This window comes from Osmerus mordax, chromosome 7 (assembly GCF_038355195.1).
Source record: "Osmerus mordax isolate fOsmMor3 chromosome 7, fOsmMor3.pri, whole genome shotgun sequence".
Taxonomy (NCBI): domain Eukaryota; kingdom Metazoa; phylum Chordata; class Actinopteri; order Osmeriformes; family Osmeridae; genus Osmerus; species Osmerus mordax.
This window is the reverse complement of record NC_090056.1, coordinates 14,333,475-14,357,590: the sequence shown is the minus strand read 5'-3', so window position 1 is coordinate 14,357,590 and position 24,116 is coordinate 14,333,475. Positions and strand designations below refer to the sequence as shown.

Here is a 24,116-nt window from a genome sequence, read left to right as displayed (position 1 = left end):
CCCTCGTTTGTTGGGCCACTTCCCCAGGATATGAATACATAAACCAGAGAGAGCAGGGGAGCATTAACTGCCACAACACCATTGTTGCCGCGCAGCTCCCCTCCCTCCCCCCCACCCCTAGATGTGTCAGCCAAGCTTTCCTGTTTTCCCCTACCACGAACACTCTTTACAAGGAAATCTTTCAACAGGTCTCTGAAAATGAAGGGTCCACCTACTGGTAGTCCCATATGCAGGCCCACAGAGCTGGGGAGTCAAGTCGGGAGAAACAAAAACAGACGCCATCTTTTTGTCTGTGTTTGTCCTTTTCTAAGCCATTTTGTTTTCCGGCCATCTGTGTCTGGACGATCACATCTCACACAGCATATATACTTGCATCTGAGAGGCCTGCTTGTTGTGTGTTTGCATGCACACACTCACACACAGGCACGTACGCATACACACATCCCCCCATATCTCCGTTTTGGAGGGGTCCTGTTACGATTTTGCTTGTGTCTTTGTGCAACCTCTTGACCCCCCCACCTCCTTGTAACCTCCTGCCCCCCTTCACACCCCCACCCCAACCCCAACCAGCGAATCTCATCCAATCTCCCTCCACAATGTGTTTTAGGTTTGGAGACCACCGCAGGCCTCCCTTTAACAGGGCAGAACGGTCAGAGGGACAAAGACACACACACAGTCACACGCAGACACGTTTTAAGTGCATGCACATCCACCGTTACACACATGCATACAGATAAATGAGTACACCTGCCCTTTGTTGCCATGCCCATGCAAACACATGCATGCATTACCCTGGTAACCACAATGGAGAAAAGCTTTGTCAGATACTCCCAGACACCCTCCAATACTTAGATGTAGTCCTTTTCACACCAAGTAACATTAGAAGAAAAGAAAATCTTATATTCAACTTGTCACCAATGGCAACACCTACCAGCTGACATTTCACTGGTTATTCAGCTTTGCTCGACACATCCGTCAAGCTAGGACTGAAATAGTGATGGCCAGAAAGGCCGACCTAGACATCCATTACCGTTCCTAGCTGTCAAGAGTTCCCCTTTGTGTTCTAAGGAGTCTTATGCCCGTTGCGCTCTTATCTCTGCTTCCTGTTGAGAGTGCCCTGCTTCCTGTCCACTTGGACAGGGTTGACACTGAGTAGCTAGCTCAGTGAGGTATGACAGCGGCTACGTTTCGCTACGTCTCTCCGCACAATGCTTGACCTTTTTAAAGTGGTACTGTTTACGATAGTAATGGTTATATTGTTTCATTGTTAAAACCATCTTCATTGGTTTGGTGGGATAGTTCATGGAGCAAAAGGTTGATGTGTTAACACTGTCCATGTGTCTGTGTGAGGATAGTCTTTGGAATCATGTACCCGTGCTATCACACACTAGCCCCTCTCAACATACCCTCCTAGGAACACACTCTGGGAGATTGGGAAGGGCCCTGTCTGCCCTGAAGGAGAAGTCTGGGCTCTCTGTTCTCCTTCCCCCTGCTGGCCTTGATTAGAGTGGGGATCAGTCACCAAATCCTGGGGGACCCCCAGGTCTCTCTCTCACACACACATCTTATGTATGGAAACCTCACAGTTCACACTTCACCGTCCATTCTCACCCCCAACTCCTCCACAATTCTCAGATTTCTTGTATACGGCATGGTTTTGGTTAGCTGTTAATTCATCAGTTTCATAGATGGGTTATCAGGTTATACATTGTAGGCTGTAAGATGCTAACAGGGTTTTGGTTAGGAACTGAGAGAGATAAAGTGGTTTGACTGTGGTAGCTATTGTGTTTGCTTACTCCGGTAAGCAACAAAAAAGTGGCCTCATTTTTCAATTCCCATAGTGTACTGTGTTAGCTGTAGCTTCATGGCTTGTGGAAAGTCACATTGCTAGAACAGCTCAACACTGACTCACTGTTGCCCATACACTCTCCACACACACCTGATCACTTTCATTGGTCTCTACTATGTAAAGGGCCCTCCCTAACCTGTTCAAGACTTCAGAGAGTTCCCTGGCATTCAGACCATAAATCAGTCTGAGAAACAATACGTTTGTGGTTGGGGTTAGATAGAAGAGAGAAAGGGAGAGAGAGGTTAGCTTGGAGAGAGATAGGAAGGGAGAGAAAGAGGGAGAGAGGTTACGATTAGATGGGAGAAAGACTGGGAGCAAGAGGGACAGAGAGAGGTCAAACCCCAGCAAGGGTGTGGCAGTGCCTATGTTGGGATATCTTTATGACTCCAGCACGGGCAACTGCTTTCCCGGCGAAGTGTCCCTCCTGTGCCGTGAAAGGTGGAGAGAGGGAGAGTGTAAAAGGTAAATAAATAAACAATCAGCCGCAGGGTTTTTCTGGTTTTTCTTCTCTGCGCTGCACCTCATTTCAGGCCTTATAAATCAGGGCTCCACCTGGACATGGAGTGTTCGCAGGCCCCCTGACACAGGCCTGCAGCTCATTAGGCCCCAAAGCAGATCCTCAGCTACCTCTCTAGGTGTGTGTGTATGTATGTGTGTGTGTGTGTTTGTGTTTGCTTTAAAGGCCAGTCAGAAGCAGCACTGCAATCCCACAGCCTCCCTGCCCCTCCCCTCCCCCTCAGACGAAGCTGTTCTCCATCTGGTCATAAAACATGTACAATACCTGTTTGAGCTCCCTACAGACGCTGGGACAAGTGCACTCTGACTCCAACCTGCACAAGAGATTGGCTTTTTTTTCTAAAGAGGGGAGAGGGAGGATAATTTTGCCTCTACGCCTGGTTAGTTTTCAGTGACTGTTTTCACACATAAAATAAAGGCCTGGACTACATCATTTTAGACTGCTTAACACATAAACCGTGGTGGAAGCAGTAGCTCTTGTTCAGCTGACTGTTTTACTATGTTTATCTACTGCAGATGAAGAGAAAGTCATCGTTCTCTCCGTAAACTTCAGTAAGCTCCAAGGATGAGAGAAGTACATTGATCTCCACCTCATCCAGTTTTTCAGCCCAAATACATAACATAACATTTCAAATCCAAATCTCACGCCGTATTTCCAGAGGGGATGAAGAAGTGGTGCGTCATTAGCAAACATCTCCGTCTCCACGCTCACAATCATGCCGCTGCGTGAACAAAAAAAGTAGCCACAGGTTCTTGTAGATGTTAAACCGGATTGGCTACGAAAAAAGAGGGTTTTTTCTCATTATATTCTCTCCAGCGGGTGCAGGCTTTGCTATTTTAGAACAGGCACAAAGCAGGAGGGGGGCTAACCTAACACTTTCTCTCAAGTCACAGGGTGAATAGAACGCTAGTGTGAAGCCCAGCTGCAGATCGGAGTGAGCTTACCCTAGCTTAGCTCAGCCACTAGATTTACAGGAACACGTGCAACCGGCCTTCACACCTCCAACCAGACCTCCAGTTCCATATTTGCTCACCAAACATGGCACCCACACTTCCCCTCACGACAACACACCTTCTGCACGCGCCTGCTCACGACCAAAAAAAGTACCATTCAATGATTCACACTTTACAACCCACAGGCCAAACTTTATAAAGAGTTTTTTTTTTTTTTTTTTTTTTTTACATTAGACTGTTTCTGATATTGGCAGTTTTCAGTGAAGATTGGCACCTATCTTTCCAAGGTCATAGGTAATCATGTGGGCCTCACACAGTTCAAAATATATGACATGAGGCCTCCAGTGCAAGATAATAAGGAGACAACAGGAACTTACAGTACATGATGAGTTATGATATTTTCATGGTACACAATTTCAAGGATAGATGCTATGCCCTAGAAGGAAAGTATTCAATGGAAACTATATTTGTACTCATTCACTCCATTGTATATAAGTTACTCTGTAACCTACCCACTTCACTCATTAGAACCACAACTCACAAGGATGAAAGGCTTTACTGATCAGAGCTCACATTCATAAAACATTTTGGTCAAACTTTTTTATATTATATTATTATTGATAATCATAGTTTTAATCGTAGTTTCCCCCCAGTCATTGAATCTTTCCCACTGGATATCATCACAACAGTTTCTTTGGTTCCGCTCTTGCCACACCACCAAGTCCTCCACAGACATTTGATTGTGATTAGGAGCAAGGGAGCCAGGCTGGAGGTCAAAGGTGAGGCCAGCGCAGGCTGATTAGGACCTGTAATTAGAGCTGCAGCTCCGCCTGGGACCCCCAGAGGATCCAGAGGACCTGGTATCACTTCCAGCAGCAGGAGAGAAGGGAGCTCTGCAGAGCTTTGTGGAAAAGCAGCGCTGTAAGATTTCAGGTCTAATTCATCCCGTCATCCCACCCCCCTCACTCTCTGGAAAACCCCAAAGCGAAGATTAGCAGACAACAACTACCTTGGTCTTTACACTCTAGCCCTTAATACCAGACTAAGTCCACTCACGCGACCAAACCAATATGTTTCTTTACTGTCCTTTTCTCAGCCTGGCATTTACCACCACCGTCATAGCGCAGTCATTTGGAAGTATTTGTGGTTTACATTTGAATATGAGCAAGGTCCATTTTTCTCCGACAGTAGATAAAGCACTGGCAGTGGTGGACTCCTCCAGTCAGTCCCCTGCTTTCTTCCCCACAATAAACCTCTCTTCTCCTCTCCTCCTCCATCTCTTCCGTCTCCCCTTCATTATTTCTCAGACAGGAAACTTGAAACCTACTCTCTCGCTCCCAAAGCAGCCAGGGGTTACCAAGGGTGATCAATATGTGCCAGAGAAAGTCTTTAGACAAGTGAAAGAAGATGCAGTTTCTCGACCTTCCACTCCTTTTCCCATTTCCTCTGGCTGCTAGCAGAGGCAACAAGTTTAGGAGGCCCTTTACAATCTACTGACTGACAGGGACACACATACACACATTCAAACTTTTCTACTATGGCTGAATACATGTATGACACATAACACATAAATGGACCCATTACCTAATCATTTTATGCACTTACTCTAACTTTAACAAAGGTACACGGACCCATACTGTTTTTAGTTTGTAGTTGTTGCGAACTATTGGAAATTGTTGCTGGTAAAGTATTGTACTGTGAATGAAGAGACACTTTTATAGACCTTTTATGTGTTGTCTTGTCAAAGTGCTCAACGTTTTGGGAGAATGTTTTACAATAGAAAGTTTGCGTCAAAATATACTCTATTTTGAAGTTATTTAAGTCAAATATTGAATGTGTTCCTCATTCAATCCAACAGGTGGTGGATGACATGGGCAATGTCAAGTTTTGTGTGGACCCAGGCTCAGAGGCAGCCAGTGGCAGCTGGCTCAAGTACGTCCGCACTGCCCCCTCCTTTGACGAGCAGAACCTGGCTGTCTGTCACCTCAGTGGAGACCAGGTGAGTGGCGTCCCCCTCCTCCAATCAGCTGTCAGGTCTCATTGTGTGGGCAGAGCCCGAGGACAGATAAGGCAGGGAGCACATGGCATTGTCAGGGAGACTTGAGTGAAGTGCCTGCTATTGTTCGTGTGTGAGTCCCACTTTATGTGTGCATGTGTGTGTGTCATTGTGAAAGAGTGTGTATCTGCATTGATGAGTTAAGAATGGACCCATTGTGTGTCCAAGGCCGGGATTATTCAACTCAGTGTGAGGAAGTGACTCACGTCAAGAGGTAAAATAATAGATTGACACCCCTTAGTCATATAATCACTCCAGCCCTTCTCTGGAGGCAGGACATGTTCTCTCACTGTGCTCAGTGTTTGTTCAGCCTCATTATTGCCTGGGTTAATAGTGTCAGAGGAGTCTGTTCTCCTCCCCTCTCCCTGTCCTTCCTTTCTCCGGCCGCCCCACTGGCTACCTCCATTTCCCATCCTATTACCTGTCATGAAGACTAGCTGGTGTCCCTAGCCTCCCCCCTATTCTCCCCCAGCCTCTCCCTTATCCTGTCCTCTGGCCTGTCCTCTGGCCTCTTTCAGCCTGTCCAATGTCCCTGTCTGCCACCTGTCTTCGAGCAAGATCTCAGGCAGCCTCTGCTGGTGTGTCCATTCAGGCATCAGCCACTGACACTTGAGCCAGTAGACAGTGAAGCCCGAGCCGTCGACGAGGGGGACAGGGAGGACCAAGCCTGGGCCTCCCAGAATGACAACCACCAATTGACTCACAACACCGGCCCTAATCCTTTTAAGATTTTCACATCAATGCCCCCTGCCACTGCAACACAGTGTCAAAGACATAAACGGATCACGACTAAAATGTGCAGGCTGGCCCCAGTGCTCACTCCAAGTGCTCGCTTGCTTTTAGATGCAGGCTTTTGTTGTTTTTGTTTGGTCCTTTAGTGGATGACTTTGCTTTTGTTTGTGACCCGTTTGTGTGGTGTGGTGACTCGCAGGCGAGACCCCATCATTTATTTAGAAACCTCACACACACAAGCACACGATGCTAAAATGCATAATTTATTCAACTTTTTACTCTGCCGGGTATTTTATTTTTTGTGCATGCACAATGCATGAGTTTATGGAAATGTGTGTGCAGCAGGAAAATTCTAATACAAGCAGTAACCTTTTAAAACATAAGGAAATCATTTATTTACTCGTTTGTCATTAATGTTTTCAGGAATCAGAAAATACATGGATAATCCTGAACAATTCAATCAAAAGATTATTGGACCATCTAATTATACTATTAGAACTATTTTCACCTTTAGACCAATTTGTTCACTCTTTCATGACAAATTATTTGATGGTTGTCTGAAACTGACCTTGGTGTAAAACAACTCACATCTTGATTGACCGGTTGGACCTGTTTTATAGAAAATGAAACATTTGAGTAGGTGAGGTGTGTGTGTGAGAGAGCATGGGGCTTCATCTACACTCGTGCATTCAGACAGACCATTAACCTCTGAACCCACCATCCCTCATTTCTCAAGATGCTCTTAAGCCGTTTGTCATAACAACACAAGTACACAATGAGTCCCTGCCAGATCCTTCTGCTCACCGGGGAGAAAAAACACACTCACTATCTCTCACACACATATGCAGACACACACATGTACTTATGGACACAGACTAACAGTGGTAAACATTTACTTTAACTTTAGCCTTAATCCAAACCAACCATCATTTCAAATGAATTCTAAATCAATATGAAAACTCCTAACCTGAGGGTTATGTGAATGAACATCAACAGTTTGTGGGAGCTTGTTCGTTAGCATCTTAACATGGTTTTCCAAATCCATGAAGACAAGATCACATCAAATGACAGGAAACGTGGTTCTCCACAGCTAAAGGCCTGTCCTTAAACACAGAGCAGTGTTGTGTCTCAATAGGAGAGGGGGGCTAAAATGGTCCGTCTCTCAGCTAAGACTGGCTTCACCATGTAGTCCTATGTCACACGGTCTTTGTCTTTTGTATCTTGAGTGGACAGGCCCCCCAACATTGTTTGATCTCATTTTCCAGATTGATCACACACTGTTGGGATACATAGTGTGTGTGTGTGTTTGTGTCATGTCAGAGAGAGAGAGATAGAGAGATAGAGATAGAGAGAGAGAGAGAGAGAGAGAGAGAGAGAGAGAGAGAGAGAGAGAGAGAGAGAGGGAGAGAGAGGGAGAGAGAGGGAGAGAGGGGGAGAGAGGGGGAGAGAGGGAGAGAGAGGGAGAGAGAGGGAGAGAGAGGGAGAGAGAGGGAGAGAGGGGGGAGAGGGGGGACAGAGAGAGAGAGGGGGACAGAGAGAGATTATATTGGGCCTTAGCTGGCATTGATGGATGACACATCTGTCCCCCGGACACTCAAAACAGACAGGAAGAGGTCAAGACATGTCTGAGTGCTGTCAGACCCTTACTGTAGAGATAGACTGTTCATATCCCAATACTTCACACAGACAGCTTCAAAAGACAGCCCAAGATGAGGCCCAGCTGCATAGCCCATAGGGAGAAAAGCGTTAATAATGGTTTTGAAAAGGAAACTGTCTTGATTGCATTATTGCTCAATTTTACGTGGCAAATGTTTTTTCAATGTTATATTTATTTGCTTGTATAGTGTAATGACTTTTTTATGTTGTTTGATCATTTTTAAAGCTATCTTATCTGACACAAAACCTTCTCTGTTTATCATTGAGACCATTTTTATTAGAGAAGACAGAGCTTATTTAATGTAAAAACATCCAAATATGTTTTCGATTTTATCCAACATTTCCTGACAATAAATTTATTTTCATGCAGTATCCAAATATTAAATACAAACATTCGTACTGAATTGTTTTAATAATTTCATCCAAAATATCTGATATAGTAATAAAAACAATATAGGCTAGGAGGCGATGAATTTGTAAAATAAATAACGTCCACATGCATGAAGATATGCCTATTAATTTTGTGCGTTAAATAACAATTTGGCTGTTCAGGCCACGGCACTCAATAGCATAATCACAAATTACTTTCCATTTAATATGAAAACAGCATAGGATACTTTGATGCGAAAGGAAAACTGTAGAATACAGGCAAGTCGTAACGTCCTTTAAGGTAACCTAATTTATGTAATTCTGCAGAAATTATACTGGTAATAACGAAGTACAAAATTTGATTCACATTATTCTGAGCGTATCCAAAAAAAATTCATGTAATTGTTTACGTTACTCCCACAAATATATGTAAGCACTTGCACAAACTGTGAAAGGCATCTGGTGAAAGATAACAAGTAAAAACACGTGTAAAAAAATTATGAACTAAAACACATTGCTCAGCATTTGTTCGGGAAGCCTTACAAAAAACGTACTAAACAGTGCGCGACTCACCTTTTAGGCTATCGCGTGTTTGTGTGTGTCGGCTGTGTGTGTGTGTGTGTATTATTTAAGTATTTGACCACTGTAGATACATTATTTCCATCAATAATAGATTAATCTAGTGACCAGAGCAGGGACGGGGATGCGGGGAGGGGTCTCCGCGGCAGATCAGTCAATCCTTTCGTTTGAGATAAGAAGGGGAGGAGTGGCCGTCGGTTAACTCCGGGCGCTCCGAGGGGCAATAGGGAATCACTAATGAGAGCTCACCTCATCATCAAAGACGCGCTCAGACTGACTAGAGAGTGGAAGCATCGGCTCCAGCTAGAGAGGACACTCCGCTCACTGCCTGCCTGCCTACCCGGCGACCTCGACTCTTTCCCCGGCCCTGCCGCCCCAGCCCCCGGTTTCTCTCTGATACTATGGGTTGTGTTGCCAACTCCACCGGGACAGAACTTCTATTGCAATTGGACGCTTTAAGATCCGCCGCGCAACTTTCTCAACTATTTCAACTCACGGAAAACAGAAAGGTCAGATAACATATTAAATATATGCATGGCTTGTAATAAAACAACAATAACAACACATTTTATAATAATAACAAAAATAAAATTATGTTATATTAACAGCCAGTTAATAATTATCTTGTTTTCGGATGAGTCCGGAAAACCCGCAAAGTCTGTACGAGTATTCAATTGGAGTTATCGGTCCTTTCTCTCTCTATATCTGCCCTCTGTCTGTTTGTCTGACTGTCTGCGTGTGTGTGTGCGTGTGTGCGTGTGTGTGTTCAGCCACTCTAACTGATTTAGTAGTGAGCGCCCCCATGTGTCCCCAAAAGACACATCCAGGATCCAGGTTGCGTTTTTGGAAGTTCCTTTCAAATTCATTTAATACATCGATTGATTGTGTTTTGTGTGTTTTATTTCACAATTTTTGCATATTGAATTTGCTCTTCAGTTTAATGTTATTTTATAATAAATAATGAACAGTTTGAGTCACATATTAATCATAATCATAAAGGGGTTTTAAGATTGAAGTGATCATTTATCAATAATCTCCCTTTATATAGACATGTAGCCTAATAATAGCCTATCAACATCGAAATTCTTGTAACCCTCTGGATTTCGATTTTCATGTAAAATGATCATCCAAATGGTTTATTTGGCTAACCGTGTTCTGCATTTAACAAACGACACTGAAATAGGCTACTTTGTTTCTCTGTCTGCTTTTCATCAACTTTAGGATTGCACCTGGTCTCACAGTCTTTAGGCCGACTTGCATCAGATTTTTTTTTCGATGTGAAGGTTTATGCTTTGTCTAAGAGTTTCTTGTAACCTACAGATGGATTCAATATATATTTTATAGGCTGTCTGATAACAACGGCTTTGAATGTTGTAGTTTGAAGACAGGTAATTTATATTTTCTCTTTGTATAGTAGAGCTATTTAACTAAAATCATTTCGATCTCCAGAAATACATTCGTTGGTAGAATTCACGTTTTAACAGTTCGGCGAGAGGGGACAAGAAAACACTGATAAATATAAAAACGTTTTCACAGTAGCCTATAGCCCACGTGAATTACAGCCGAGGCTAAAGTCTTTAGATCGGTAGTAGGCCTAAATCGGGATAAGAATGAAAATGTGGTGTTGGCTATCCTTTTTTTTTAACGATATACGTCAATGTCTGTAGCATAGCAATATCTTAAATTGCTCTTTCATACAAACATTTAGGAGGACAATAATGGTAAGATAGATTAGCAGTTATCAATAACTTGGATAAACAACATCGCAGAAAGTAGGCCTAATGCAAGTAATGTCTTGGATCCGACTTGAAACCTATGTAGGCTATAAATAAAATAGGCTAACTAACCATTGGGGTCGGAAGAGTGCACCCTAACTGCTTTTCTGTCTTCTCTCTGTTTTGCAGATTTATTATAAAGCTATTAGGGATATTGAAGTCGGGGAGGAGCTTCTGGTTTATATGAAGGACGGAATTTTCCCCGAGGGATCGATGGCACCGAATCTAGAAGGTAAGATGAATGCGCATCATTAGCGCATATTTTAAACAAACTCTAACCAGCATCATGTGTTGTTGGCCAGTGAAGTCTGCAGGCGAAAGTGCAAAAGTATCATCATCCTCACACCTCTAAACTTATATGGATCAAAGGTTTTTTCTTTTTTTTTGGGGGGGGGGGTATCTTTAGGTTTTTTTTAACAATCAAAAATGTTGTTGCAATGGTAATCTACGCGCAGATGTATTGAGCCTAACGGAATTTCATGACTATATTAACATTTTCAAACCTCTAATTCTTGCTCTTAATTGCCCACAATATAGCCTTTAGCCTGCCTACACATGAATACAAACATATCTTTTTTGCATCATATTATGATGATAATTCGCGGAATTAATAGACCGATTTCAATGGTCTATGTGAATAGATAAGCCTAAAATGTCTTTGGATGTTATATCAAAATAGTTCGAATTTGGCATGAATGATCCACCTTTTGTGTGTAATTGCTGTTTCGCCAAACAATCGAACAATGCATAATCACTTTAGCAAAACGGATTGATGAATTTTAAGATGATCCAGGAAAGCCCATGTCTAACGTTTTTACGTTGCCTTTCTTCTCTTGGGTGAATACTGTAGAATTGTTGCTATAGAGTAAAGAAAATACTATCGCAGAAGTCAATTCTGATCCAGGGATTCAATTGTGATCAAGGTTTGGAATGTTACTTAACCAAAAAAGGACCCAGTTGATTCATAACATATTGGTCTCATTGCTATGAAGTGGAGTTGTCAGGTAACATTGTTTTCTTGTGTTTTGGGATTCTGAAAAGGAGAAAAACATCCCTTGATTACTTTGAATTGTCATGGACAATAAAAACGGCAGAGACAGAACAAGGGTTTCACAAGCCAAAATGTTTTCTCAGAAAGATAGCTTTCCTAAGATCTCTTTGCCAAAATATTGGAGGAGGGTGGAAGAAGAACAAAGAGAGACCATTTAAAATAGCAAAAAAAAGAAATAGTCACATGTTGCAAGAGCATAAAAAAAGAGAAAAGGAGCACAAGAGGCTAATAATGAATCAGTGTGTGAGTTTGTCTGAAAGAGTGTAGGAGAGTTTGAGCGAGCGGGTGAGAGCCTGGCGGTGTAGCGCTCTTCTTCGTCTGGCTGATCGAAGAAGGAATTTGGAGTGGGGCTTGAGGAGTCCCCTGAGACCTCACCCATGCTCCCAGATTAGCCGCTAAACTGCACATAATTGTGTTCCCCTTCTTCTCCCAGAGAGCTATTAGTCTCCCATTTATGAGCACCCCCCTACACACACACAAACACACACACACGTCCAGACATATCCACACACACTCACACACACACATTCCTCCCTTAGTCCTGAGTGTTACTGATGGAACACATAGATAAGTGTGCCAAATTGTTCTTCTGGACATTGGAGTAGGCACCCTTTACCTGGATACAGCCTATAACAGCCATAGTTGACCTTTGGTTCGCATTCTGGTTTGCATATACTGTGAAGTCTTCTCTAAAGGGTACCCCTTTGTAAAACAGTTCAGCATACAACATTCTGTGTCTCAGTGTTTTAGGAACACACAATTCATTCCTTTATTTAAATAAAGTGTTGTTTGATTTGATAAAACGTACATGTCATAAAACATGTCATAAAGCCTCAATCAGCCCTTTACAAGCCTTTTCATTGAAACATGTTGCCGCCTTCAAAGGTGATGCATAAAATTATCTGGGCACCGAGGTGGTTTTAATGCAGGAGTGGAACAAAACCAGCTCTTAGTCTCTATGAAATATGTGCAAATGGTGGCAGCTGCAGTCATCGTAGAGCCTTTAAGTTCAGCTAGAAGTAATGGACTATGGTTGCCAGATGGTCATTTGTTCAGATCCCCTGTTTAGACACACTACTGTTGCTATAGTACTCTTATGCCCTTCTCTTTAGTGAGTCAGAAATGTTTCAGTCAAAAATGGTTATGTACAGTCGAGACCAAGTGAGCCGTGAACTGTAAGTCATATTGGATAAACTCTTGTAGCAAAGACTCAAATGATTGATTGTGTTGGAGGCCATTAGGGGCGAGTCAATATGATGCCCACTTGGGTCATGCCCCATGCTCCCTTCTCTTTGTGCCCCATTGGGTTTGAAAAACACACACACACACCTACCTACACTCCATCGAGCTTTCCCTAAGATGTTGAATTTGGCATCAGATTTAGGAACCGAACATTGAAAAGACGGTCTCTGTTAAATTCATTTGCCCTTAGTCATGAAAAGAATTGCAAAAGTTATCAACTTGGGAAATGAAGAGCCGGACATGTTTATTCCCTTGTGTGCACTTGTACTATCTCCACTCTGCATCCCACAGGCCTAACATCCAATTAGCCATGTTAATGCAGTCAACACTATATTTTACTGCTAATTGATTTCTGTTTAAAGCGAATGCCAATTGTAACAGTGTTGTTAGAACTGATTAACACTAGCACAATTAACTTAGTCAACTTAGGACAAGGTAAATCAGTGGATTGATTTCGCAATATATAAATACTCCCATTTGAATGAATACACCAATACTGTAAAAAATGAAAAGCAAATATTGAAGAAATGAAGCTGTGAATGAACAGTGTTGGTCTTGGGTGTACGTATAAGTTCTCTGGCTGCATGTTTATGTTTGCTGTCGTCTCTTGCGTGTGTGTGTGTGCGCGTGTGTGTGTGTGCAGACGAGCAGATGTACCGCTGCGAGGACTGTGACGAGTTGTTCACCTCGGCCCTGGAGCTGCGACGGCACCAGAAGTACTCGTGCTCCAGCGCCGGCTCCATCTTCGACACGCTCAGTGAAGACTTCAAGCAGGAGCGTGAGGACAGCGATGAGGCCATCCACGAGTGCAAAGACTGCGAGAAGATCTTCCCCAATGAGTACAGGTACTGTACCACCACCAATTCCCTCACATCCATTTTGGGGAATTCCTTTCTGCAACCTACAATTGTTTTCTGTACAATGAATTGTATTACACTCATCTTGATGATCTATCTGTTGTTCCCCTGGTGACTGATGTCTGTCTTCCTGCTCCTCCCTCCCAGTCTGGGCCAGCACATGATCGTACACACAGAGGAGAGAGAGTACAAGTGTGACCAGTGTCCCAAGGCCTTCAACTGGAAGTCCAACCTCATTCGCCACCAGATGTCCCACGACAGCGGCAAGCGCTTTGAGTGTGAAAACTGTGATAAGGTACAGCACACACACCACGTAAGTTGTCCACACAACACACAGGCCTCATTTGTATCTTAGTAATGTTGTTCAGTTTGGGAGCAAAAACGACCGTTAGCAACTTGAAGCCAGAGAGATATGTTCATTTTGGTGCTTCGTGTTTAGTAGGCTACTCTCCTCAGCTTTCATGTTTTGATAGGATATTCACATGTATGCATATGCAGTGTTTGTATACATCTATGTAAAATGGTCGTCCTGCCTTCCTCAGGTGTTCACTGACCCTAGCAACCTGCAGCGCCACATCCGCTCCCAACACGTAGGGGCGCGTGCCCACACCTGCCCTGAGTGTGGCAAGACGTTCGCCACCTCCTCAGGCCTCAAGCAGCACAAGCACATCCACAGCAGTGTCAAACCCTTCATCTGTAAGTGAGCCTTCATGGCTAAGAGCCCTAGATGTAGATGCATGAGATGAAGGATCTCTCTGTGGATGGATATCTGCTCTTCAGCCCCATAGACAAATACTGAAAGGATGCTGTCCAATTATTGTCTTTTTTCTTTGCACACATTTTACCTTCTGTATAAATGTTTATTTAAAGTGTACATATTTTTTTTTATGCAAGCAACTTTTTAGACTCTTGAAACTATTCCTTGAGGTTTCTGAATGTCAGGTTTGTTGCAGGTAGCACAATGAAGTCATCAATTTTGTACATCTCCATTTTGTGTCACTTGTTGATTTGGTACCCAAAGTTAGTGACAGTGTTTAAATGGGCTTAACCAGGCCCTTGTGGGCTGTGTCCTGTTCCCCCAGGCGAGGTGTGCCACAAGTCCTACACACAGTTCTCCAACCTCTGCCGTCACAAGCGCATGCATGCCGACTGTCGCACACAGATCAAGTGCAAGGACTGCGGCCAGATGTTCAGCACTACCTCCTCCCTCAACAAGCACCGGCGGTTCTGTGAGGGCAAGAACCATTATGGTGCTCCGGGGGGCATGTTTACTACGGGCATACCCATGAGTTCCAGCCCCATCATGGCCAAGTCCAAGTCCCACCATCCCCATCTCCCGGGCCTCAACCACTCGAGCCTGGGCTTCGCCGACTACTTCCCCTCTCGACCTCACCCTCATGCTGGGCTACACTTCTCCACTGGCCATCCTGGCTTCCCCTCCCTCTCACACGGCTTCCCAGGCATCTTCCCTCCATCACTGTACCCCCGGCCTCCATTACTGCCCCCCAGCCCACTCCTGAAGAGCCCCCTTGGAGGCAGCCAGGACGGCAAGCTGCCCAGAAGCCCCTTAGACATCCCTCCACTGTCCCTGGTCAACTCCTTGAACAGTAGCAATGGAGGAAGTGTCCTCGGTGGTGGTCAGGGAGAGAGCAAGGAGGCCAAGCTGGACCTGTCCTCCTATGGGGAGGCGAAAGCCAAGAACAAGATGGCGGACCTCTCAGACGGCAGCGATCTAGAAGACGTAAACACCACGAGTGGCACGGACCTGGACACCACCACTGGCACCGCGTCAGGCTCCGACCTGGACAGTGACGGTGAGAGCGAGCGTGAGCGAAGCGGCAAGAGGAGGAAGTCTTCGGGCACGACGGCAGGACAAGAGGCTAGCCGTACAGACGACATGAGCAGTGGTTCCATCTCAGCCGTGTCCAGCTCAGGCAACCTGGCCTGCGACCGCCCCTTCCTGTCCTCCGCCTCTTCCCAGCATTCCTTCTTCCCACCACCAGACGAGCAAGCGCTACCTCCCACCGGCGCAAACGCAGCCACCACCGACTCCATCAAGGCCATCGCCTCCATCGCTGAGAAGTACTTTGGTCCAGGCCTAATGGGCCTGCAAGAGAAGAAGATGGGTCCTCTGCCCTACCATTCCATGTTCCCCTTCCAGTTCCTGCCCAACTTCCCCCACTCCCTCTACCCCTTCACTACAGACCGGGGAACTCTCAACCCTAGCATGTTTTTCAAGTCCGAGCCCAAGTCGCCCCGCGAGCAGCTGCACAAGATAGTCAGTGGGGGGCCAGGTGCCACCCCTACAGGGGAGTCACCCTTTGACCTCACCACAAAGTCCAAGGAGGCCAAGACCACCCCTCCCACCCCTACCAAGCCCGCTCCTCCGAGCAGCGGCAGTGGGCCCAACCCACCTACGGGTGGGGAGGAGCAGCCACTGGACCTCAGCATCAGCAACCGTAGTCGGTCCAGCCACAACGGAGTCTCCTCAGAGCAGCATAACCGCAAGAACAATGCCTATACAGGCAAGGGGGGTCCTAACAAGGATGATCACCTAGGCAGCCACCTGCGCCACCAGTCCCAGCACGCCCAGGCCTTGCTCCAGCCTACCCTGCACCAGCAACCCCTGGCCCAGCCGCCCCAGCAGCCCCCCCTGCACTACGCCAAGCCCTCACCCTTCTTCATGGACCCCATATACAGGTATTTCAGACCCGAGTTGCCCAGAGAACCGCATTACCCAACTGGAGTGCAACCTTAGTGTGTAGACTAAAGGAACAACAGCTTTGTGAACTCCTACAGTGGAGTTTGACCTTGAGTGTGACTGTTGGCCTTTGACTTTGGTACGTAACCCTTTTCCTTGCTGTCCGTCCAGCAGGGTGGAGAAGAGGAAGCTACTAGACCCAGTAGGAGCTCTGAAAGAGAAATACCTGAGGCCATCCCCTCTACTCTTCCACCCACAGGTACATACACACTCACACACAAACACATACCATACTCTAAACATAACTAAAGTTGCAGATACAATCTTTTTTTCTACCATAACATGTATTATGTAAAAAACCAACACTCCCACACCATTGAGACCATAGCGGAATTGATACAGCACTACACCATCATTCCAGATTGTTGATGTTATTCATAAGAGCTTTATGCAATTTATTCCTTTGTTTACTAAATGGCGCCTCCGTATTTCACCGCCTCCACCTTGCCTATAAGACATGAAGTCTGTTACTGCTTGCCTTTGATAATAAGCCACATTGTTTGGTTGTCCCCAAACCCCCCACCTTCACAAATCATGATAACAAGGAATGATAGTATTAATAAAAAGAATACGCTTTTGAATTTGAATCAAGCTACCCACAAACCACTTGCCACTGCTAAACATAGGTATTGCATTGTTTCTGCTGGGCTTGAAGCACACAGGGAGCTAATAACTTCCCCTGGAGTGCTTTTTTCTCCCTGGCTGGCTAGATAATAGCAACGTGTCCATCAAGGACATCCTGTGTTTGTGTCCAGGAGAATGGGGGCTCTCGTTGGAAAACTTGTTTTATCAGACCTCGAAATCTAGGTCCTCTATCAATTGTGAGACAGCAAGCTAGAAGAAGCACACACACATACATCCATGTACACAAACACATACAAAGCTTGTTGGTATGTGGGCACACATATGCCATATAATCCATACCACGTCACGTACATCAAGGGATTCAATCTAATGTCCAAGCCAGGTTTGGGTGGTACAAAGACAATGAGATCAGGGAAGCTCTCAGACGTACATATACAGTACGTGAGTTAACCAGAGAAGCTGTACACCTGGTTCTTCAATGAGAGAAGACTGCCCCCTCCCAACCCTCCTCTCACCCTTTCACCCACCCTCCACCCACCCTCCATAAACGTATCTAGAACATCTGACCTTCAAACGTTGCAGTTATCGGAAGACAATGCAGCAGCTTATTCAGTTAGATGACAAGATCGAACCACAACCCTTCCAACCCCCCACACCCCCTTCACAGACAGAGAATAAATAATTTGAGACGCCATGTCTGTCTCTGTGCCTCCCCTCCTATTCCAAAACAAGGAAGGATGTAAACTGTATTTGGCAAAAAAAAACTCCCACATAGCGAAGCCTTTGTTCTGAGGACTGAGGAGAGGAAGTATTATCAATGAGGGGTATCTTAAACTATATTGTATAGTTCCCGTTGGAGCTCTTGAATGGTTTATTGAGCGCTGGCTAGCGGCAGTGGCTTCAGCAGAGAAAGGGGGATGCTGGGAACAAAGTCTCCCTGGCCTGCTGGTCCCCAGTGGGGCCCTTGAGTGTCTGTGAACGTGCGATAGGTCAGGGAGGTGACTCCCAACAGCACAATCAACAAGCTCGACCTCTGATGTACTGCTTCCTCCTGACTTCCGTTCTTTTGCTCTCTCCCTCTCTCTCTGTCTTTGTGTTTGTCTCTCGCTCCTTCTCTCTCTCTCTCTCTTGCGCGCTCTCTCTCTCTTTGTCTATCTCTCTCTCTCTCTTTCTCTAACTCATTTCCGCTTTGCTAAAAGAACACACAAATATAAACAGACACACATACAGTAACAGGCTGCACCCTGTTCTTTTATCAATTCTCTTGTTGAAAAAAAGAGTTTTGAGTCCAATTTAAGACAGATCCTCTTGACCAAGCGAATCCCCAGTATGGAGGTAGTTCAATTATTTTGTCTTCACATTAACCGTCCTCCTGCTTCTGCTTGTCCTCCCCATCGTAAACCTGTCCTCCTCCTCTTCCCCCTCCTCCTCCCCCCCCCCCCCCCCCCTCAGATGTCAGCCATGGAGAACATGACCGAGAAGCTAGAAAGCTATGGAGCCCTAAAACTGGACGCCCCGCCCAACTCACTGCAGCACTCAGCCCACCCGCTCTTTAACTTCCGCTCGCCGCCCCCATCCCTCTCCGACGCCATCCTCCGCAAGGGCAAGGAGCGCTACACCTGCAGGTGAGACCCTGGACTGTGGTTCCCTCCACACAGTAGGCTCACGTTCTAATCTAGATTTGAAACACATTACTTTCTTGTTCTTCTCTCAAATCAAATCTTTTCTTTGTCTTTATTCTTCCATCATAACCTTAGGTACTGTGGGAAGATCTTCCCCAGGTCAGCTAACCTCACCAGGCACTTACGAACACACACAGGGGAGCAACCCTACAGGTAAGTTATCTTTCATCCTCTCCCCTTTCCCTTCCCCCCTCTCTCACCCTTTCCTCTCCCCCACCTCTTCCCTCTTCTTCCCTCCTCTCCTCTGTGACAGGGGCCTTAGTGCCTTGCATCCAACACAAACATCCCTTGATGACATCACACTCCGCCCAAATGATTTATCTCCGCTCATTTGGAACAACTCAAAACAAACACATATACTCCTCATGCCTGGCACAGTCCTTACTCACACATACTCCTTCTAACACATAAACCCTTTTGTACACCGGACACACTTACAAATCATGGGTGCTGATTTTCTCAACACACAGTGTGTGATATAGGCATCCTGGAAACGTGCAGATTTGAGGGTCTGGCAGTTGAGAAGAGAGAGGGAGGAAGAGAGTGAGAAAGAGAAGGAAGATTGATGCGGTCTGTCCAGATGTTGGGATGGTGGGAGAGGGTTGGTAGAGCTGGCGGGATGGTGTCCTGGACAATGTAGGCTTGTAATGGTGCCCTGGAGAGATTCAAGCTCTGTTTATAGAACCAGCTAATTATCAGTGATTTGGCTCCTGCCCAGCCTCTGTCTCCCTCACTACCCCTCTGTCTTTCTCCTTTTCTTTCTCTCTGTCTTAACTGCTTTAGGAGAAGGTAAGATATGTTTTTTATTAACAGGCAGTATCGTTATACTGTGGAACCCTCCCTATGCCTCAGAAAACATATGCAGGCGTCTGATAACAGATTGTAGGTGCATAACTCTGCTATTAAAAGTAGTGGGGAATACATTTGTCTTGTGCAGCTTGCAACAAATACAATTGTATTATATACCAGATAATAACACTGACTCTTTCTGACCATCAAATAATTGCAACTGTATCCATCAAATGCTGCACTCAAGTCAGATCAGTCCTTTGTGACATGAGAATAAATAATTGAATGTAATTACATGTTTAAAAAGGTTCCTGTTATGTAAGGTTCTTCAACAAAAGGCACTGTTTTTGGTATTATATCTCTGTTGACCTCAGGGCACAGACTGAGTGGGGTGCCAACTTTGTGAATACACACACACATACTAGGTCTCTGTGGACTGAGTGCCAGTATAGTTGGCCCAGTCTTTACAGTCTACTGATTAGCTCATTTAGAAACAATTTACCCTAACAAATAGCAGACATTATCATTATCTCTGCCACTTTTCAGGCAAATAAGAAGTAGGAGAGTGGGGGAGAGGGAGGCATAGACTAGGGGAAGAAGTAGAGACTAGGAAAAGAAAAGCACGGACAGAAAGGGTGAGAGAAAGAGAGCGAAGGAGGGACTAGAGAGAAGGAGAGCCCCCTAGCCAGGCTCTTCATGCTTCATTGTAGCAGGGCCATTTGCTTGCCCTTAGATGCTATCTAGCTGCTGCTTTCTGTTCTGAAATTGGCCCACTTTAGCCTGACCACTCAAAAACCCCATTCAGCCGGTAACGATCCATGTGTAACAGTCGGCTGGAGGGAAAGAGAAAAAAGTGTTGTTAAGATGATGAAGTAATTTCATGTCCCCTTGGACACACATACAAATAAGCAGAAAGGGAAAAAGAAAGAAAAGGGGGGCGATGAAAATTTGTTTTGGCACTTGACCATTCTCCATCAAGTGTGATGTGCCAAGTCTGGACTTTAGTGAGCATGCAAACACGCACACACAAGATCACACACACACACGCACGGTAGAACATGAAAAGACCCCTTGCATCTTGATTCCAGTTCTTGATGACAAGCAATTTTTCCCCACCAAAGCAATTAGTTGTGAATAGTGGCCTTGCAGCAGGGGCTTGATGTCTGAGTTCATGTGTGTTTATGTGTGTGTATGTCTGCGTGTGTGTATGTGTGCACATTTGGAGGAGTAATTAAGGGTTAGTGAAGGTCACAATGTACTAGGTTTGCAGGCCCTGTGGGTCCACCCAACAAAGAGGCAGTGTCTGTGATCTGGGGTCCCTGACAAGACCTGGCCAGTGTCTGTTTACAGGCAGGTTAAATGGATGCTGTCCGGATGAGTCTGGATGTGTGTGTGTGTGTTCAGTTAGAGCAGTGAATTGTTTATTTTGGGATAGAGAGAAAGAATGGCAAGAATAACAGCACGGTTGTCCATATTTAATCCATCTAAGGGACAAATGCTCCCTGGAAAAACTGAAACAGCCGTTGAGACGCAAATATCCAAATGAGCCGATTGTAGTATATCTAACACCTCTGTCCATTATCAAGAACTAAAGGCCTGTGTTTCCAAAAGCACTCCAGAGATCTGCCTCCCTGTTCTGGTTCACATTTCTGTCTTCCCGTGTGTCAGTGAACATGCATTCTCTAATGTTCTCTCATGTCCAACAAAACATGTTTGTTTACACGGTTGCTATGCCAACCAGTGTTGCACTCCTGCGGTCAGTTTCCCCCAGAGTGAGAGTGTGAGTGATCCACAGTCAGAACACTGTTGAGTTCCCTGAGCTGCTCTTTGGAGTAGGGAACCCAGGGTTCTGCAGTTATAGTTACCAACCACAGGATGGCAATGGTGACATACACCTCCAGCAGAGGGGTAACATTCATTCATCAATATGCTGTCCAGAGCAGAGTGTAAGGTATATATATTGTACCGACACAGTGTGGTTATTTCACTGGAATTCCTCTGTCTCAGCTATTTTGAGCACAGACATGTAAACAAACACACACACACAAAAAAACGCACCTCTCCCACCATGCAGGCCAGTGAAAACAAGCAGAAGAGGTCACAACATGGGTGCATGTTTTTTAGCAGGGTTGGCTACCATTCCTATCCTGAAAGAACCAGTCTGAGGTCTGTGTGTGTCAGATAGACGGTGACAAATGTGGTCGTGAAACGAGCCCCAGTAGAGGACCAGCAATGTGCCCTCGGTGTTTAGACTAAAGCATTCTGGCTCTGTTGGAGAACTGATTACTTAGTGGACCAGAACAGAGAACTCATTTTGACCCCTCTATACCTTTAATTCTTGCTCTGTTTGTCCATCGCTCTCTGTCTTTGTTGATCCATCTCTCTATCTACATTGATCTCTATCTTTTGCTGTCTGTCTCCGTACATCACTACTTTCTACTCCTTACTTCTCTCCAAATCCACTCAGTATCTCCCTCATCCCCCATTCTTCATTTTGCTTCTTCCCTCAGTTCCTTTCATGTTTTTTGGCGTCTCCCAATCTTTAACCCTCACGTCCCCTGCCTCTCTTCCTCTCCTCCCTCTGCTCTTCTAGGTGTAAGTACTGTGACCGCTCCTTCAGCATCTCCTCCAACCTCCAGCGACACGTGCGCAACATCCACAACAAGGAGAAGCCCTTCAAGTGTCACCTGTGCAACCGTTGCTTTGGCCAGCAGACCAACCTTGACCGCCATCTCAAGAAGCACGAGCACGAGAACATTCCTGGTGCGTTCACACACACACACACACATATGGTTACGTGTGATGATATTTTCACCCGACTGTGTGTGACAATGATCATGTAGATAGACCCATTTAGATAACGTTATATTGTGTTTCCCCTTCCTGACATTGATTATCACGAAACTAAGGGTGTATGTTTGTGTGTGCTAATACTAATAGTGAGTCAACACTCCGGGATCCTCTCCAATCTGGGAACCAACATCTCCTCCCCCAACTCCGAGCCAGACAATCATGCACTTTTAGATGAGAAGGAGGATTCCTACTTCTCGGAAATCCGGAACTTCATTTCCAACAGCGAGCTAAACCAGGCGTCCAGCTCCACAGACAAAAGGTAAGGGACATCTGGACAGCTGGACACAGACGAACATACACACCCACACACAGGCCGAGCCCTGTGTACCGTACTGCTTCTATACTGACCTCTAGTGGCTCAGTAACTGTGGTGAGATCTTTAGGCATACCCAAGTCTCATCACTGGGTTACACTCAATGACTCATCTCACACCCACCCAGCGCTGCTCAACTCCAACCAGGATGCCCATCAGCTCTGCTGATATAAACACAAAGCTCATCACCATCAAACACAGCCTGTAGTCTATAGCCTCTTAGCTTAAGCGCGCTAGTGTCAAAGATATTACAAAAGAATCTGTTTGTCTTGTGGGATTTAAATACATTTCTTCTAGCTCTGACAAATTGGGAGTGTCAGAAGGGAATATGCAGACTGTCATCTTCAATAGGAGAAAATGAGACATGCTAGATGATTGTTATGACATGTAATGGTTCCTCCCTGATCTCAGTTCCCCTCCGGCCAGAAAGGGAGAGTGGGAGTTGTTTTTTCCCTCCTTCTCTCCGTCTGTCTGTCTCTATCGGTCCTCCTGTCACATTTTACTTATTACCTTTTGGAACAGGATCTCTGATCAGAACATGGGTCAGTCTGGGTTTCAATGAGCAAGCATCCATGTGGGAACCCTGTTTGGCCTGCTGTACATCTGGCTGGGCTGGACCTGACCTTACACTTGCAGAAAGAGCAGGGATAGAATGGGGTGGTGGAACTGAGATCTGGGGTTTAAACTGGATTTGGGGAAAGGCTAAGTGTTAGGAGTTGGGGGCTGAGCTGGTCTGGTGTCTGGTTCTGGGGAGTAGGCTGGCAACATGGCCCCCCAGGGAGACTCAGGTTGGGGCATTTATCTGGGAGATACATTGATGGTGCCCCCCCTCCCCTCCGCCCCTCCAGACCGCTAACACAAACACCCCTCTGACGTGTTTAGACTAAATGACAAAACCCAGGGCCCCCTCATGTCAAAACTCAGCTTCTCTCCTCACTCACACATGGCCTTTCTCCCAGCTATTTGATTATGGGGATATTTAATCTTGATTGAAAGAGGAGAACGAGAGAGAGAAGGAACTTTTTTCAGTCCCCCATCCTCCTTTCAAATGTACTTCCCACCTACTGTGGGACCCGATCCAGTCCCATCCCGGAGGTATACCCCGTCGTATTTGATAAATGCCCCCCACCCCCTTAAGGAAATGACATCATGAGCCATAAAGCCATGGGCCAGAAGGAGGGGTGTGGGTGGTTAAAGGGGGTAAGGGTGGATTGGAAAGTGTGCAGATTGCAGGTCAAAATGGTTGTGTGCTGATAGCCTGTTTGCAGAGCAGTCATCAACCTCCATCACTCACCCACCAGCAGCACCAGAGTTGGTCCTGAACCCTCCAAGCAGAGCCCCAGTGCCTTCATCCTCAGGAATGATCCAATTCATCATGCAGCGCGCTCTCTTTGAAATGTCTCTGGGCGACAGTCAGCACCCATGTTTGTTTGCTTGGACAGTGGAACTACAACTCTGTGAGCTGTCATTGTAACTCCTGGCACCTTACTCATTTTG

The 24,116-nt window shown here is 45.6% G+C and overlaps 1 protein-coding gene across 2 annotated transcripts in view; it reads left to right on the top strand.

Moving 5' to 3' along the window:
- The window catches only part of prdm16 (PR domain containing 16), a 73,449-nt gene that overhangs the window by 47,160 nt on the left and 2,173 nt on the right, over window positions 1-24,116 (top strand). For both annotated transcript variants that reach the window (XM_067239851.1, XM_067239850.1), the window contains exons 2-13: window positions 5,178-5,318; window positions 10,616-10,718; window positions 13,423-13,624; window positions 13,784-13,931; window positions 14,179-14,332; window positions 14,719-16,182; window positions 16,261-16,336; window positions 16,509-16,596; window positions 18,435-18,607; window positions 18,740-18,817; window positions 22,047-22,216; window positions 22,394-22,565. In XM_067239851.1, the coding sequence (XP_067095952.1) occupies window positions 5,178-5,318; window positions 10,616-10,718; window positions 13,423-13,624; window positions 13,784-13,931; window positions 14,179-14,332; window positions 14,719-16,182; window positions 16,261-16,336; window positions 16,509-16,596; window positions 18,435-18,607; window positions 18,740-18,817; window positions 22,047-22,216; window positions 22,394-22,565 (2,969 nt within the window). The remainder of the gene's footprint in view (window positions 1-5,177; window positions 5,319-10,615; window positions 10,719-13,422; window positions 13,625-13,783; window positions 13,932-14,178; window positions 14,333-14,718; window positions 16,183-16,260; window positions 16,337-16,508; window positions 16,597-18,434; window positions 18,608-18,739; window positions 18,818-22,046; window positions 22,217-22,393; window positions 22,566-24,116) is intronic.